This window comes from Bubalus kerabau, chromosome 22 (assembly GCF_029407905.1).
Source record: "Bubalus kerabau isolate K-KA32 ecotype Philippines breed swamp buffalo chromosome 22, PCC_UOA_SB_1v2, whole genome shotgun sequence".
In the NCBI taxonomy this organism is placed as follows: Eukaryota; Metazoa; Chordata; class Mammalia; order Artiodactyla; family Bovidae; genus Bubalus; species Bubalus kerabau.
This window is the reverse complement of record NC_073645.1, coordinates 7,984,069-8,001,425: the sequence shown is the minus strand read 5'-3', so window position 1 is coordinate 8,001,425 and position 17,357 is coordinate 7,984,069. Positions and strand designations below refer to the sequence as shown.

Sequence of the window (17,357 nt, the reverse complement as noted above, 5' to 3'; positions counted from 1 at the left end):
CACCTCACCTGCCTCCCATGAAACATATGCAGCTCAAGAAGTAAGTTAGAACTGTCATGGAACAATGGACTGGCTCAAAATTGGGAAAGGAGTATGTCAAGGCTGTATATTATCACCCTGCTTATTTAACTTATATGGATAGTACATCATGAGAAAAGCTGGGCTGGAGGAAGCACAAGCTGGAATCAAGATTTCTGGGAGAAATAACAACAAATTCAGATATGCAGATGACACCACTAATGGCAGAAAGTGAAGAGGAACCAAAGAGTCTCTTGATGAAGCAAGGAGAGTGAAAAAACTGGCTTAAAACTCAATATTCAAAAACGATTATGGCATTCGGTCCCATCATTTCATGCCAAATGGGGAAAAAATGGAAACAGTGACAGACCTCATTTTGGGGAGCCCCAAAATCACTGCAGGTGGTGACTGCAACCACGAAATTAAAAGACACTTGCTCTTTGGAAGTAAAGCTGTGACAAACGTAGACAGTATATTGAAAAGCAGAGACATTGTTTTGCTGACAAAGGTCTGTCTAGTCAAAGCTATGTTTTCCAGTAGTCTTGTATGGATGTGAAATTTGGACTGTAAAGAAGGCTGAGTGTCAAAGTATTGGTGTTGGAGAATACTCTTGAGAGTCCCTTGGACTGCAAGGAGATCCAACCAGTCAATTCTAAAGGAAATCAAATGAATATTCATTGGAAGGACTTATGCTGAAGCTAAACACTTTGGCCACCTGATGCAAAGAACCAATTCATTAGAAAGCACTCTGATGCTTGAAAAAAATTGATAACAGTAAGAGAAGGGAACAACAGAGGATGAGATGGTTGGATAGCATCACTAACTCAATGGATATGAATTTGAGCAGGCTCTGGGAGATGGTGAAGAACAGGGAAGCCTGGTGTGCTACAATCTTTAGGGCCAGAAATAGTTGGACATGACTGAGTGACTGAGCAACAACAAAGGAGGAGAGGTCGTGGTAAAACCCCATCCTTCCTGTTGGGATAATTGAAGTTCTATCCTCTATGAGTAAACAATCAGTCTCGTTTCTCAGATGGTAAAGAATCCGCCTACATGCAGGAGACCCAGGTTCGATTCCTGGGTCTAGAAGATCCCCTTAAGTGAATGGTAACCCACTCCAGTATTCTGGCCTAGAGAATTCCATGGCCAGAGGAGCCTGGTGATGGAGTCACAAAGAGTCAGATATGACTGGTGAGTAATACTGCGTAAGTTCTAGACCAGGCCTTACTCAGATCAAAATTCAATAGTCAAATTTTGGTTGGATTTATCTGATCTGTCCTTATTTTAAGAGATGTATTGTAAATCTTCTTTTGAGCAATATAATTTTATTCTCTCTATAAATTTTCATATATTATGTCCAGCAGTCATTAAAAATTTACCATGCATAGGAAGGAATTCTTGGGTATTAATAATAGTTTTCTTGTGTACTAGCTACATTGATAGGTTTATTTTGTGAAAATTTATAGTTATTCAGTATGCTTTGAATACATTTCTATATTTAAAACTCCAATAAAAATTTTCCTTAAAGAAATGTCAGAGACAAGGACAAGGCTTAGGGGAACGAAGAAGGGACTGGGGGGATAAGAAGCCAGCAAGCAAGGACATAGATGGACAAGGGACAGAGCATCATCTCATCCAGTGCCCTGGGTAGAACAGGAACACCAATAATAAAAATGTCTTTCAATAAGAAAAAAAAAAAGAAATGTCAAAGACAAGCAGAACGGTGTTGTAGAGCCAAAGCCGGGAAGCAAACTAAGCACCCACCAACCATTATTATATTGTATTTTTTTGCTAAAATTAAATAACAAGTCATAGTAAGAATGCATAAACTACTATTAAAAATAGTCACATCAACGAATTTCATGAACATAAGATTGAGTGTATGAGGTCAGACACAATATATACTACATGATTCCAAGTATATAGATTTCAAAGATTGGCACAAATTCTCCAATGTGATAGAAGTCAGGATAGGGATCATTTTTGTGAAGAAGATAGAGTAGGGATAGTATGACTGTAAAGCTGGGCTCCTGGAGTGTTAATTTCTGTTTCTCACTCTGAATGGTGACCATACAAGTGTTTTCACTATGTTAAAATTCATTAAGTTGCACAATTATGGTCTGTTCACTTTCCATGAAATCATTTAATTTAAAGGATGCATGCACACCAACTTACACTGGTGTGTAGATATATATGGATATGTATAAATTCAGATGTTATATGATTAGGTGAAATACAGATCCTGTTATTTTTTCCTTTTGACTTTTATTGATTTATTAATATAGTCTCCAAAATTTCTCTAAGAGAGCTACATTGCTTTAAAAACAAAAATCAGTTTAACAAATATTATATCTTGTTTAAAAGTTGTGTTACTGTTAAAGCCAGTAAAGATGTGTCTTTATGGTAGCAGTAGCTCTCAATTTTCCTGAGAGTGAATGAAACATTAAAGTGGACAGCCTGGACCTGAAATCCAAGAGTTGCCACATTAGAGTTTGCTGACCTTCTTACTAATTGCTTGCATAAAGTGCCAAATTATCTGTATTTCCCTGTCAATCTACTGTACTGATGTCCATCTTATTCTTTAAACTTCTGCTTATTAACACTATGGAGTGGTATGATTTTAGATTATACTGGGTCTTGAAAGGCTGTGATCTGTAACTGAGCGATATAGATGAGAAATGATCACTAGGTGAGCTAAGAAATTAAATAACAAGTCTACCATTTCTGTGCTGATTCAGGCTGCAGTTTATGGACCATATAGATCTATTTATCCATATCTTAGAGACTGTATATGAAATGAAAAATAGCCATTTATCTGGCAGAAATGTAATCAACACATATAGAATAACTTTAAGCTTATGTATTTCTAGAAAGTGATCTGAAGATTACTTGAATCATCATTAAAAATACAAATTTCTGGGCTACCCATGAGAATAATTGACTCTCTTCTGCAATATTCAAATTATATCTTTGCAATTTATCTTGTATACATAGCTGTTGATTCTGACAAGAAAATTCCATTTACCAGGGTTCCATACTGATTAAATATCTTTCTTAAGAACAATCAGTATTAAAGTTAAAATATAAATTTTACTATAAGTCTACAAAGGACATACATTTAAATGCTTACATAAGAAAAGTGCTCTCAAAAATAAGACTATTATATTTTGTAAATACTTTATTCTTAAACCACCCACTATATGTGCACATGTATAAGTCAATCTCTAAAGTTATATAAATGATGACGTTAACTGAAGAAGCTTTTGTTCGAAATTTAAATGTTTCTTTCTCTACTGATACAAACTTCTGTAAATAAAACAAATTTGCTTAAAACAATCAGAATTTTATTTCATATTCATTTTTTAATTTAAATTTATTTATTTTAATTAAAGGCTAATTACTTTACAATATTGTATTGGTTTTGCCATACATCAACATGAATCCCCCACAGGTGTACATGTGTTCCCAATCCTGAACTCCCCTCCCACATGGCATTGAAACATGTATAATATCATATTCATTCTTATAGAAAGAAAAATTGGGGGAATTAGAAATGCTCAATGTCCTGGCCAAGGAGAATAGAAATTAACAAGCAAATAACTGAAAAAAAATTAAAAAAAAATGTTCTACAAAGAACTAAACCACTAAAGTTAGCCAGAACTTATTTTCAGTTTTTGATGTGGGCAAAGTCATAATTAGTAGACTGATATGATGACAGATAGCTTAATCAGTTCAGTTCAGTCACTCAGCCATGTCCAACTCTTTGCAGCCCCATGAATTGCAGCATGCCAGGCCTCCCTGTCCATCATCAACTCTCAGAGTTCACTCAAACTCATGTGCATCAAGTCGGTGATGCCATCCAGCCATCTCATCCTCTGTTGTCCCCTTCTCCTCCTGCCCCCAATCCCTCCCAGAATCAGAGTCTTTTCCAATGAGTCAACTCTTCGCATGAGGTGGCCAAAGTACTGGAGTTTCAGCTTTAGCATCAGTCCTTCCAAAGAACACCCAGAACTGATCTCCTTTAGAATGGACTGGTTGGATCTCCTTGCAGTCCAAGGGACTCTCAAGAATCTTCTCCAACACCACAGTTCAAAAGCATCAATTCTTTTCCATCTTTATTCTTGTCAAGGAAATCTTCCTTTTAAAGCCAATGGTAGGAAGTCTTAATGGTATTATTTCCATTAATTTATGATTCATAAATGGTTGAGGTAAAACCTCCTTATTATCTTTACTTTAACTATACCCCTTAATCTGTGCTGAATAATTCCTCCCTTTCCATAGAATTTTCCCCCTCAATTATTTCCCAGCCAATTTACCCATCAATCTTTCATCATTAAGTCAAGTTTTCAATCATTTTCTTCTTAAGACTCTCACTGACTTCTTTACATATGTCTTACACAGACACATTATATTAATTAAGGGGATTGAATATGTAAAAATTAACCTTAGACTTTATTTTTACTCACTTGTCTAATCTCTAAGTGCTTACACTTGGGTTTACTATTTACTAAAAGTGTTGTGCATATTTTATATTTCACATAGAGCTGTTATCTAATGTTTGAAAAATAGCTTATTATGGGCAGACTGCAATTACAAAATTTAAATAGTTATCATTATCTATTTTTGTTATTTTTAATTAAGATGATAAAACTGCCTAGTATCAATTTGTATGTTCTGACCACAATAAACTTTCCACAGCGATTCTCTACAAATAAGTGTGCGGAGAGTATTATATGCTCCCTCAGTCTATTTTTTGATCAAAGAAGTTATGTCAAGTAAACTGGAAATATGCTGCTGTTTGAGTTGGGTGAGTATTACCTAGACATTTACACTGAATTTGAAATTATTTCCAGAGAACAGTGTTCAGTTGACCCATAAGTGAAAGTAAAAGTCACTTGGATGTGTCTCTTTGAAAATCCGTGGACTGTACCCTGCCAGGCTCCTCTGTCCATGGAATTCTCCAGGCCAGAATACTGGAGTGGGTAACTGTTCCCTTTTCCAGGGGATCTTCCCAACCCAGGGATTGAACCCAGGTCTCCCACATTGCAGGTAGATTCTTTACCATGTGAGCCACCAGGGAAGCCCAAAAGCACTTGACTAAAGAAAAAAACCACTTTGTAACACCAAAATGGTGGCAAAAAAGACTAAAACATCGTTGCCAACAAATGCATTATCATATTACTTAAAAATCAGAATGGTGGTAGTTGTGGATAGGTGGATTGAATGCAACCAAGTGATTTTAAAATACTCCTGCATAAGTAAATAATTTATTTATTTTTAGTATTGATTTTCAGATGCAAAAGAAACTTATCTTCTCTAGAATTATGGGCCCTTTTAAACCACTTCAATCATCAAAGATTAGTCAATATTCTGCTGCTTACAAATAACCTGTGGAAACAGTCAACTTGGTTTCCTGAGTGCTTCACCATATTTATACACAAATTACCTTCCACCCACTGTCCCCTGCCCTCAAAAAAGTGACAACAAGGAACTTGATTCCTAAATGGTAAAACTGCCAGACCTGCCAGGCTGAGCTGGTGATGGACGCAATGAAATACGTCTTACACTAAGTTAGATTTAACTTTCCTCATAAATTGGGTAAGAAAGCTAATCCCAGGTGTCTATTATTCTATCAAGTCAAAAGTTTCAGCTGCATAACAAGTTCAGAGTATAGTTTCATCAATTAAAAGAGCTCATTTAAAAAGAAAAACACTTCGAGTAATTTTAAGTAGCTTTTCCAAGTGAAAAAAAAAGACTAATTCACGAATTAATGGTTGTAACAAATCATTTCAGAGAGTAGAACTATAAGGTTTTCCCAATTTCTTTAGTACTATTTTTAAAACCCTTTCCCCAAGAGAGTACTCACCCCATCTGGCCTGCCATCAGAAGCAGTGATGATCAGAATGTAGCGGTCAGTGCTTTCCCTGTCCAGGGCTTTCCCTAAGGTTAGAATCCCAGTACTAGTAACAGAGAAAACAAACAAACAGATGAGGCACAGAAAGATATTACATCACTGGGAGTCTTCCTACTGTTGTGAACTACTCTTGATAGTTTCTTTTTTTCCCCCTTCCACAAACATAGCTTGAGTATTTAACATGTTTGTTTCTAGGATTCATGCTGAAAATTGAAAAAGGCTTTTAAAGCTGTTGAGCTTCTTAGCAATAATGAAAAATTGCTAAACTAAATAAGGTAACTGGGTTGATTCTATAGCCTCCAAGGGTTGGGGGCGAGGGGGTGGGGTGGATATTGCCTAATTCATCCCAGGAAGAAAGACATCTATCTTGTTGTGATTATTTCCAAGGTAAAAGAGTCCATTAATCTTTAGCAGTTCCAAAATCCTATGAGTAAAGAAGTCGTTTTTTTAATCTAGCAATATATCACCACTCCCATTCATTGTCACATATGTGACCACTATGGAAATGCAAACATCTACATTTCACCTTTGATAAAACTTAGAGATTAAAATTTATTTTTCCTTTTTTTTTTTTAACAAATTTCAATATGACTGAGGCTTATTGTAGAAAATTGGAAAATACACAGTGGAATTATCAAAATTTTCACAGATATTGTGGGTTATTTTTTAGTGTTTCTTTTTTATTTTCTATTATAACCATATTTAAATACATTATAATTACTTTCAAAAGAGCACTTAGGCTTCATATTTACATTCTTTTCAAGATAATATAACTTTATGAGCACTCATCCTCTCATTTTATATTTTATAAAAACAAATGCCTTTGTTGTCATACTACAATTTAACCATTTTGTTATTCTCTTGAGATTTAGACATTTCTTAAGCATTATGTATAATGGGAGATGATCAGCCTTTGTGAAAATTCTCATACTTAGAGTATTTTTAAATCAACCTTTTCACTGTTTAGAATACATACTTTGAAACATTTAAGATTTTATCCTCCCAAGTAATTTGTTTTATAACAGTTTGTCACTTATAATGTTCTTAAAACAAATTCTACATTTATGTCTTAGACATTCCAGTTTAATATTGTGTATGATATTTTAATTAAGGCCTAATAAGCATCTACTTTGAGGAGAGGTTACATTGATTTAACAAAACATTAAAATATTCAAGTATAAAAGCACATTGTTTCTGATAGATAAAAAGCTTTCATTTTAATGCAAGTGCTTTTGTCCCTACAGTGAAATTGAAACAATTCACACCACATATGCTAGTTGAGTACAGAGAGTCAATGCCAAGGAATCAAGATCAGAGTTGCAGTTATTCTATTTGTTTTATTGTTGTTATTGATATGGACTAAAAAAAATGTTTTAAACATATGTTATGACTATAAAAAATTGACTTTGCTTCTGGTGCATCTTAAACTGTTTTGTTAAATAACTGAAACCAATTCCCAGAGTAGTTCATAATAATCAGGTTTGGATCAACTTCCCACACTAAATGGTTTGAATAATCTCATTCTAAAATGACATTCAAAGAGAAAAGTAAGGCATTTATTACTTCTGAGACTTATTCACAAGTTAACTTGAGAAATAGAAAACCTTAAAACTTATCCACAGTACAATGAAAGGAAGAAAAAAAATTGAGTTATTGTTTTCCATTTTCCTCCTCAGTTTAAAGTTCAAGACTATAACATTCCTTGTATATTAAATTAGAAAATCACTAGAAATTTATATTTCATAAGAATTTAGAGCCATATTATACCTAAATAGCTTATTTTTCATGGCCTCATGATTATTATGGAAATAGTCCTTTGCTTAAGATGATATGTGCCTTGTGTTCCAGTGTAGTAGAGACAGGATACTTGTGAGATGGAAAAATAGAGAAAGAATAGGTAATGGTCTTTGGGTATTTATAGCTGAAAGACTAGTTTATGAGTCCGCACAAGCATCCTTTCATGAAATTCCAGAAATAACTGGAAAGGAGGACTCTGCTATCTGCTGGATGGAAGCTATAGGGCACAATACATTAGGCTACATTTAGGAATGCAGCAAATCTTATCAGTAATACACTAAAAATACGTAAGACTCCCTCCTGGTAAAACATCAGTAATAGTGCTAATTGAATTTTACATAATTGAAAATCTATTGCACAGGACAAAATCAGTAAAAATGGTGACCCAGACAGCTTGAAGTGATGTTCTCTCTAAAGAAGTGTCGAAAAATGAAGCATCTTTGATAGGACTCTAGAAAATAGTCAAGCGTTGACAGCACCCAAATGGAGGTAGATTTAAGGAAAAGGGAACTTTAAAAATTGCTAATAATAAAGATGTGTTCCCTTTTTACTTGTCCTTGCCCCATCTCTTCCTGACTTAGAGTGGTCTTAAAAATGGTGATCAGCACCCCCAGTGTGATACTCTAGTCCTTGTGTCTGAGGCAGCAAAACTACCCTTATTCACAACGTATTGGATTCGTCTATTCCAACTGGTCTTAAAGGCTGCCTGAAGGGATAACATAGCTTTTGTCTTTGTTTTGCCTAAAAAGCAGAATTCACTCCAGGCGAAAAAGCAGTGGGTATTCCTGGAAAACAGTGTAAGTCAGGGAGCAATCTGCAGTCACCTAAGGCAATAGATTGTGTTTGAGGCATAAGAAAACCAAAAGCCTGGAAGGGAAAACTGAGTAGAGACTTTCTTGGAAATTTAGGGCATTCAAAAATGCCTAAGTATCCTGGTGAATAGAATTGAGAGTCCGTATACGAACCTATGTGTCTGTGACCAACTGATTTTCAAAAGAATGCCAAGATCATTCAATATGAAAGAAAAGTCTCTTCAACAAATGATTGCTGGGGCAACAGGAGCTGTACATGCAAAAGAATGTATTAAAAAACCATACTAAGAAAACTCAAAATGGATCAACAATCCATATGTAAGTACTGAAACCATAAAACTCTTAGACAAAAACATAGAGATAAATCATGATTTGGAGCTTGACAATGGAATCTTAAATATGATAACAAAAGCATGAACAGCAAGAGGAAAAACTATATGTTGGACTGCCTCAAAGTTAATTTTTTGTGTATGAAACTACAATATCAATAAAGTGAAAAAATCCTACAAAATGAAGAAAATATTTACAAGTCATATATCTGATAAGAGTCGGTTCCCCACATACATAAAGGACTTGGTACAACTCAAAAACAAAAGAAACAATTCAATTTAAAAATAGTTAAAGGATTTGAATAGCTATTTCTCCAAAGAAGATACACAAATAGCAGATAAGCACATGAAAACATGCTCAACATCATTAGTCATCAGGGAAATAACAAATCAAAATTACAATGAAATAGTACTTCATACTCACTAGGGTGGCTACAATTAACAAAACAGGAGGGGAAAATAATGTGTTAATGAAAACATGGAGGCAACCCTTCTATATTGCTGGTGAGAATGTAAAAAGGTTCAGTCACTATGGAAAACAGTTTGACAGTTCCTCAAAAAGTAAATAATTACAATATTATGACCCAGCAGTTACAATTCTGGGTATATATTCAAAAGAACTGAAAAAAGTTGCTTAGTATTGAAAAGTACACACACACACACACACACATACAGTATCAACAATAGCCAAAACAGAAAAGCAGTCCAAATTTTCACCAATGTATGAATGGATAAGCAAATTGCTGTGTATACATGTAACAGAATATTATGCAGTTGTAAAAAGAAATAAAGTACAGAGATACGGTTCAACATGGAAGAACTCTGAAATCTTTAGGCCTAGTGAAAAAAGTAAGACACAAAATGTCACCTATTGTGTCATTCTGTTTATAGGAAATATCTGAAATAAATAAATACATAGAAGTTGCACATAATTAGGTGACTGCCGGTGGCTGAGGAGAAGGGCAGGTAGGGAGTAACTGCTTAACGGCTTTGTGTTTCCTTTTGGGATGATGGTCATGCTGTGGAATTAGATAGAACTGATAGTTGTAGAACATTGTGAGTCTACTAAATGCCACTGAACTTTTTACTTTAAAATAGTAAATTTTATACTATGTGAATTTAACCTCAATTATATTAACTGTATTGCACAGAATTCCCTCACCAAACACTAAGGCTATAGTCCTAAAAGGTACTGTGTTGGAGAAAACCAAGCTCTTTTAGACAATGAATTTGGTTTGCCAAACCATAAAAATTGTGTTCAAATGTTGTTTATACAATGTAGATTAAAAATAGTAGAGGGTATTTACTGCTAAAGGGTATCTACTGCCAAACAAACCAACCTGCTATTTTAGTGTTCATTTTCTCCAAATGCATAATTTATTAGGAACTACCCCACCAGCATAATTATGCATTGACAGAGATTGTCTCACAGGTTTCATGCTTTGTGTTCTATTCTTCCTTTAATCTTTTTCAATACATTCTACTAGTTGTGATTAACATTATTTACACTTGCAAGTGTCTGTCTTTCACAGACTCATCATGCTGATATGGCCATCATTTTTTCAGGCCTTAAAATGATAGAGATGTTAGAGTGTACTTCAAAATGTGTAATTGTTCCTAGTTTGACATGGCATTCCATGTTAAGCAGTAATCAGTGATTAACAAACACAGACCAATAGAAAGAGTTAGATACTGGTACTGGTGGTAGTTTAGGGAGAAAGATGATGGAGACATGAACTAGTACTGCGAAAAGGATGATTGAGTATGTATTTTGAGAGTAGAGCTGACAGAAAAAAAATGCATATCATCTTTCTTATATATTAATCTTCAGTGTAGTTTAAATTGACATGAAAAACATAATCAAGCTTTAAATTTAGGGTCAAAATTAATTAGTCACAAAGAAAGAAATAAAAATGCCAGTGAAGATGTAAAATCTTCAAAGACAATTCTAACAAGGGGCAGAAATAACTCTGGCTTCTTCTATTTAGCACTTAGTGTTTAAGTGTTACATCACATGCCTTGTGCTACAATGGTGATAATCAATAAGAATTCCTCAATCTCCTGCAATAAATAACTTATATATTGGTCATAATAGTTACAGAGGAAGTTTCTTTACATCTTGCTTAAATGTTTACTTAATAGTGAATGTTTGCTGAACAAATATTTGATGAATAATATACTAGAACAGACACAAAGTTATTAATGCATTATGCTGCAGAACCATAAAGATCTAACCATTTAATACATGGTGCTAAATGATCTGCATAATGGATGATTGTTCTCTTTAAGGAACAAGCATTTTTATGTAAAGAAGTTTTTTCCCTGGACATATGACTAATCCACTAATCTAATTAAAACACATATAACAATTCAACACTTAGTCAATCCATACTAGCATTGAGATTCATTACTACTAACATTTTTAACAAATTATAAAAATGTTTTGGTGTATTTTTATTTCAATGGAGAAAAGGTAAATTAATGGTATCATAATGATTATTGCTAACAATGGCATTATAGAATAAAATAATATAATGTTTAATATAAACAATAAGCATGTACTTTTTTAGTTTTAAGAAGGAAAATGTAACCAAGATCACTACTTAGATGAATTGAAACATCTGACAAGAGAGAACATAAATTGTTTTCTATTATTTTTGGAGAGAGTACCCGAATTATTCAAATCCTTAAAACTTACACAGAAGTGGTAATGCAAATTTGCACAAGTATCCCAGAAGTATCAAAGGAAGCAGGAATTAAAGTATCAATTTTCTTCCATTTCAAATGTGTTGAAATATATTGCTAAGGGTCTAGACCAGCCTATACATATCAATGGGAATAAGAGCAATGTGTTGGCTGAAATAAAATCACCAAAAGATAAAAGGCAATGTGCTCAGTGTACAGATCCTGAATCAAGAATGATCATTGAAAGAGACCATGCAACCATCATAGAGACCTGACCTATTCTAGCTGTCTGGAAGCAGTTTGCATTCAAGGATATTTCTGTCTGATTAGCTCAATTCAGACAAAGAGGACGCTGCATTCGTATCTTTCACACATTAAAGAAACTCTGATTCTCAGTTAGGTTTTTGTCTGTTTGGCTTCAAAATCATAAATGAGAAAGTAGAAGAGAACCACTTGCTACGGTAGCAGCATGAGTGAGAGTGTCTTTGATAAAACTGGTAGCTCATTAGATTTCACATCCAGCAGTTGTAAAATCCTTCATCATCAAAAGAAAAACAGATAAACACAGGAATGGAAATCCTTAACAGAGAATAATGGTGAAAGTTTCATTATTTTCTTATTTTTATTGCCTTTATTAACATATAATTCATGTATCATTGAATTCACCCATTTGAAATGTAAATTCAATAATTTTATTAATTTAAGTATCACCAGAATCAATTTTAGAATACTTGACCACTGTATCCATTAGTATCCACTCCCTATTCTCTGCCATCTCCCAGCCTCAGGAAATGTGTAGTCTACTTTTTGTCTCTATAGATTTGCCTATTTTGGACATCTAATACAAATGGAATCATACAAAATGTGTTCTTTTGTGGTTTCTTTCATTTAGTATCTTACTTCCAAGGTTCATGCATGTTTCAGTACTTAATTCTCTTTACTGATGAATAATATCCCACCACATGAATACACATTTTGTTAATTTACTTCATCTACAGACAAACATTTGAGTTGTTGTACACATTTTGCCATTTTAAATAATTCTGTTATAAACATTTTTTGTCCAACTTTTTAAGTGGACACGTGTTTTCTTTTGTCTTGAATAGACACAAGTGCAATTGCTGAGTTATATGGTAACTCTGCTGCTGCTGCTAAGTCACTTCAGTCGTGTCCGACTCTGTGTGACCCCATAGATGTCAGCCCACCAGGCTCTCCTGCCCCTGGGATTCTCCAGGCAAGAACACTGGAGTGGGTTGCCATTTCCTTCTCCAAATGTGAGAAATAGTTTTACAGAATGTACATATTACATTCCCACCAGAAATATATGAGAATTTTGATATTTTTACATCCTCACCCGTATATGCTATTTCCTTTGTTTTTCATTATAGCCATTCTGAGTGGATGTGAAGTGGTATTTCATGATTCTAATTTGCATTTCCTTAGTGACTAGTGATTATGAGCATATTTCATGTGCTTATTGACCATATACGTATCTTTGAAGAAATGTCTATTTAAAGTCTTGTTCATTTTTATTTAGATTATTGATCTGTTTATTTTCAAGATATAGTTCTTTACATATTCCATATAGGTCCCTTGTCACATACATTATCTAAAATATTTTCTCTCATTCTGAGAGGCTGTCTTTCAAATTCATGATCATGCCATTTGAATCATTTTTTTTTTCAAATTTTGATGAAGTGCAACTTATTGGTCTTCTCATTAATCACTTTTGCTTTTTGTATCATATCTAAGAAAGCATTGCCTAATCTAAATTATAATTTACATCTGTATTTTCTTCTACATTACATAGTTTAACCTTTTATATTTAGGTCTATGATTCACTTTGAGTTAATTTCTACAAATAGTGTGAGGTAAAGGTCCAACTTCATTCCTTTGTGTGTTGTCCCAGCTTTATTTGCTGAAAAGATTATTCTTTTCTAATTGGATTGTCTTGGCCCTTTCTTTTGGAAATCAATGGACTTTAAATATAAGGGATTATTTTTGGACTCTTAAGTTTATCCTTGTTATCCAGACATATTCTTATGCCAGTACCATGCAGTCTCAATTACTGTTAAAATGTCTCTTTTACAAAGTTTTCTTTCTTTAAGGATGATTGCAAATTATAACTAATTTATGATTTGTATGTACCTATCAGGGAAAATTCAAAATATCTGTCTTTCCATTTTTTAAATGGAAGCTTATTCATCTGTGAAGTCTAAAACTCTGGGAAATACTGTTTCCAGGCATACACATTCATGGCTGTACCATCGTTGTCAATGCAAAATTTCAGGTGTTTCTTAAAAGATCGTGACCATCCACAGTTCTCTTGATATATCATTGTGCACCATGTGCTCCTGAGACTGAAGCAGAGTTTGACTAAGTTGCCAAAATTTTCACTTTACACTCATCAGCTACATTTAGATTTTCATCCTTTCAGGGAGTAAAACCACTCAGGACCACAGAGGAAACATCAGACAGATAACAAGAACATCTCCTTGACAAGCAGCCACGTGCGACAGCAGAACAGCCACTTTGCTATTGCAGAAGAGAAACAAAGCAGACTTCAATGCCTTCTTTAATGCCTGCTGTCAGTTTTCTCAATGGTTATGACCGAAATTACCTCTGATATGTTCAGAGAGGTGAGTAGAATGACATGAACACAGACCTAAAAGAGGCTTAGCATGGACATGAAATATTTTTATCTTAGCTTTTCTAGAATATACCTGTTACTCAAAAGTTGAAGGATAGACTTTGGTGACACCTTAAATGCATTTGAATTATACTTTGTCTTACAAAATTCCCTTTGAATGAACAATTTAGTGCCAAGTTCCTTTTTGTAGAAATACTTCTGTTATGAATAGCTGACAGCTTTAAAGGAATCTAATTAATCCCAGGTTATAACTGCAAATGAAAAGTTTCCACCTCAGTGGATTTTACCTAGTAAAAATATTTAAAATAAATAAATAGTCTCCTGGGTATGATTTCTGAATTCAGAATTATCCATCGCCCCACCCCTAGCTCTCACTAATAAATGTATGAAAAAAGTAAAATAAAACTACAGACAGCTGAAAGTCTTTGATTAAAAGTCTGTTCTCTTGCTACCAGTATATTGTTTAACACTTTAAAAATTAAAAAAGTAAATATTTAGAAATTATTAACTTACGTTTCTGAAAGATTGAAAACTCGCTGTGGATCTCCGTTCTCAATGGCATATGTTATTGGGTCTCCCTCTCGATCAGTTGCCTTCAGAGAGAAAACATAAATTTAATTATCAAGTAATTGATATGGCTTCTATTCAGTACAGTATAATATAGATACTTGAAACTAATAGCACAGAAGGCCCATGATACCTTTAAAAAAAAGATTAAAATATGTGCTAATGACTACATGTAAATACCAGATCCCAGCATTTCTACCATTCTTTTTCATCTGAAAGCTGCAACAGTGAATAAGAATAATATCCCCTGAATACATACATAATCTTATCAGGTGGGGAAATATAGTAATGATTTTCATAGAGTGTATTTAATTTTATATGAATAACTAAAACAAATATGTTAGACTCTACATAAATGTTTGCATTGTCAAAATAATTTTATATACTTTTTTTTCCTCTTTTTCTGCTCTAAATATATTGTCTATAAAACTTTATGGTTAAGATTTCTGAAACTGGAGCCAGAGAGCCTGAAATTAAAAATTGGGCTCCAGTTGCTAATTGTGTGATCATTTCTCAATTTCTTCATTTGTAAAATGAAAACCATAATAACACAAAAGTTAATAGATGTTGAGAGGGTTAAGTGAAATATCTGTGTTAAAACACATAGACTAACATCTGGCACATTGTTTCAGTAAATATTAACCCTTTTTCCCTTCTTAAGTCATAGAAAACAAAATCTACAGCTTCTGCCTTTTAGTTCTGAGTTTCTCTTACCCAAAATAAAGATATACATTCTATATTGTGGTTCTGGAGTCTGGGATTTTGCCACCTAAAATATCCAGTAACTTCCTTTTCAATAATCCATTACATCCTCTTATGGAAGAGGGGTGAATAAAGAAATCGGGATGATATAAAAGGAATATAAGAGTGATCTGCCTAAATATGACCTCAAGAGGAGGGGAACTACTACTTATTTATATTAGTTGGTTGGCAGATTCTACCTCTCTGACTGGTAGGCACTGCTCTGGAGTTTGCAGGATCTAAGAAAGTGGGGTTGTACGGGGTCCTTTACTGGACAACAACTATCCCAGCCATGACAGGTTGAGTATGAAATCCCATTTCTGGACCAACAGGGAGCACTGTTTCTACAGGTAGATCAGATGGCTTAGACATGGATTTCAGGGTCCTGGTCATGGGACAGCCCTATCAGCTATCACAACAGATAGGTGGCCAGAAACCTCTGGGACCACACAAATTCCAGAGTCCAAGGGCAACTGAATAATAATGTGTGAATGTGTGTGTGTGTGTGATTAGCTCAGTTGTGTTGAACTCTTGTGACCCCATAGACTGTAGCCTGACAGTCTCCTCTGTTCATTGGATTTTTCAGGCAAGAATACTGGCAAGATTCAAGAATTCAGGCAAGAATGGGTTGCCGTTTCCTCCTCCAGGGGATCTTCCTGACCCAGGGATAGAACCATATCTCTCAGTTCAGTTCAGTCACTCAGTCGTGTCTGACTCTTTGCGACCCCATGAATCACAGCACGCCAGGCCTCCTTGTCCATCACCAACTCCCAGAGTTCACCCAAACTCACGTCTATCGAATCAGTGATGCCATCCAGCCATCTCATCCTCTGTCGTCCCCTTCTCCTCCTGCCCCCAATCCCTCCCAGCATCAGTCTTTTTCAATGAGTCAACTCTTTGCATGAGGTGGCCAAAGTACTGGAGTTTCAGCTTTAGCATCATTCCTTCCAAAGAAATCCCAGGGCTGATCTTCAGAATGGACTAGTTGGATCTCCTTGCAGTCCAAGGGACTCTCAAGAGTCTTCTCTAACACCATAGTTCAAAAGCATCAATTCTTCGGTGTTTAGACTTCTTCACAGTCCAACTCTCACATCCATACATGACCACAGGAAAAACAATAGCCTTGACTAGACGGACCTTTGTTGGCAAAGTAATGTCTCTGCTTTTGAATATGCTATCTAGGTTGGTCATAACTTTCCTTCCAAGGAGTAAGCCTCTTTTAATTTCATGGCTGCAGTCACCATCTGCCGTGATTTTGGAGCCCCCCAAAATAAAGTCTGACAGTTTCCACTGTTTCCCTATCTATTTCCCATGAAGTGATGGGACCAGATGCCATGATCTTTGTTTCTGAATGTTGAGCTTTAAGCCAACTTTTTCACTCTCCACTTTCACTTTCATCAAGAGGCTTTTTAGTTCCTCTTCACTTGAGCTATTTCAAATCCTGAAAGACGATGCTGTGAAACTGCTGCACTCAATATGCCAGCAAATTTGGAAAACTCAGCAGTGGCCACAGGACTGGAAAGGGTCAGTTTGCATTCCAATCCCAAAGAAGGGCAATGCCAAAGAATGCTCAAACTACCACACAATTGCACTCATCTCACACGCTAGTAAAGTAATGCTCAAAATTCTCCAAGCCAGGCTTCAGCAACACGTGAACTGTGAACTTCCTGATGTTCAAGCTGGTTTTAGAAAAGGCAGAGGAACCAGAGATCAAATTGCCAACATCTGCTGGATCATGGAAAAAGCAAGAGAGTTCCAGAAAAACAACTATTTCTGCTTTATTGACTATGCCAAAGCCTTTGACTGTGTGGATCACAACAAACTGTGGAAAATTCTGAAAGAGA

The 17,357-nt window shown here is 34.9% G+C and overlaps 1 protein-coding gene across 1 annotated transcript in view; it reads right to left on the bottom strand.

Annotated features, from left to right (window-relative positions):
- Positions 1-17,357, bottom strand: part of PCDH15 (protocadherin related 15) — a 1,792,715-nt gene that overhangs the window by 300,246 nt on the left and 1,475,112 nt on the right. The window contains exons 20-21 of the mRNA XM_055560763.1: positions 14,719-14,798; positions 5,885-5,978 (exon numbers count right to left, since the gene is read on the bottom strand). Coding sequence (XP_055416738.1) covers positions 5,885-5,978; positions 14,719-14,798 — 174 coding nt within the window. The remainder of the gene's footprint in view (positions 1-5,884; positions 5,979-14,718; positions 14,799-17,357) is intronic.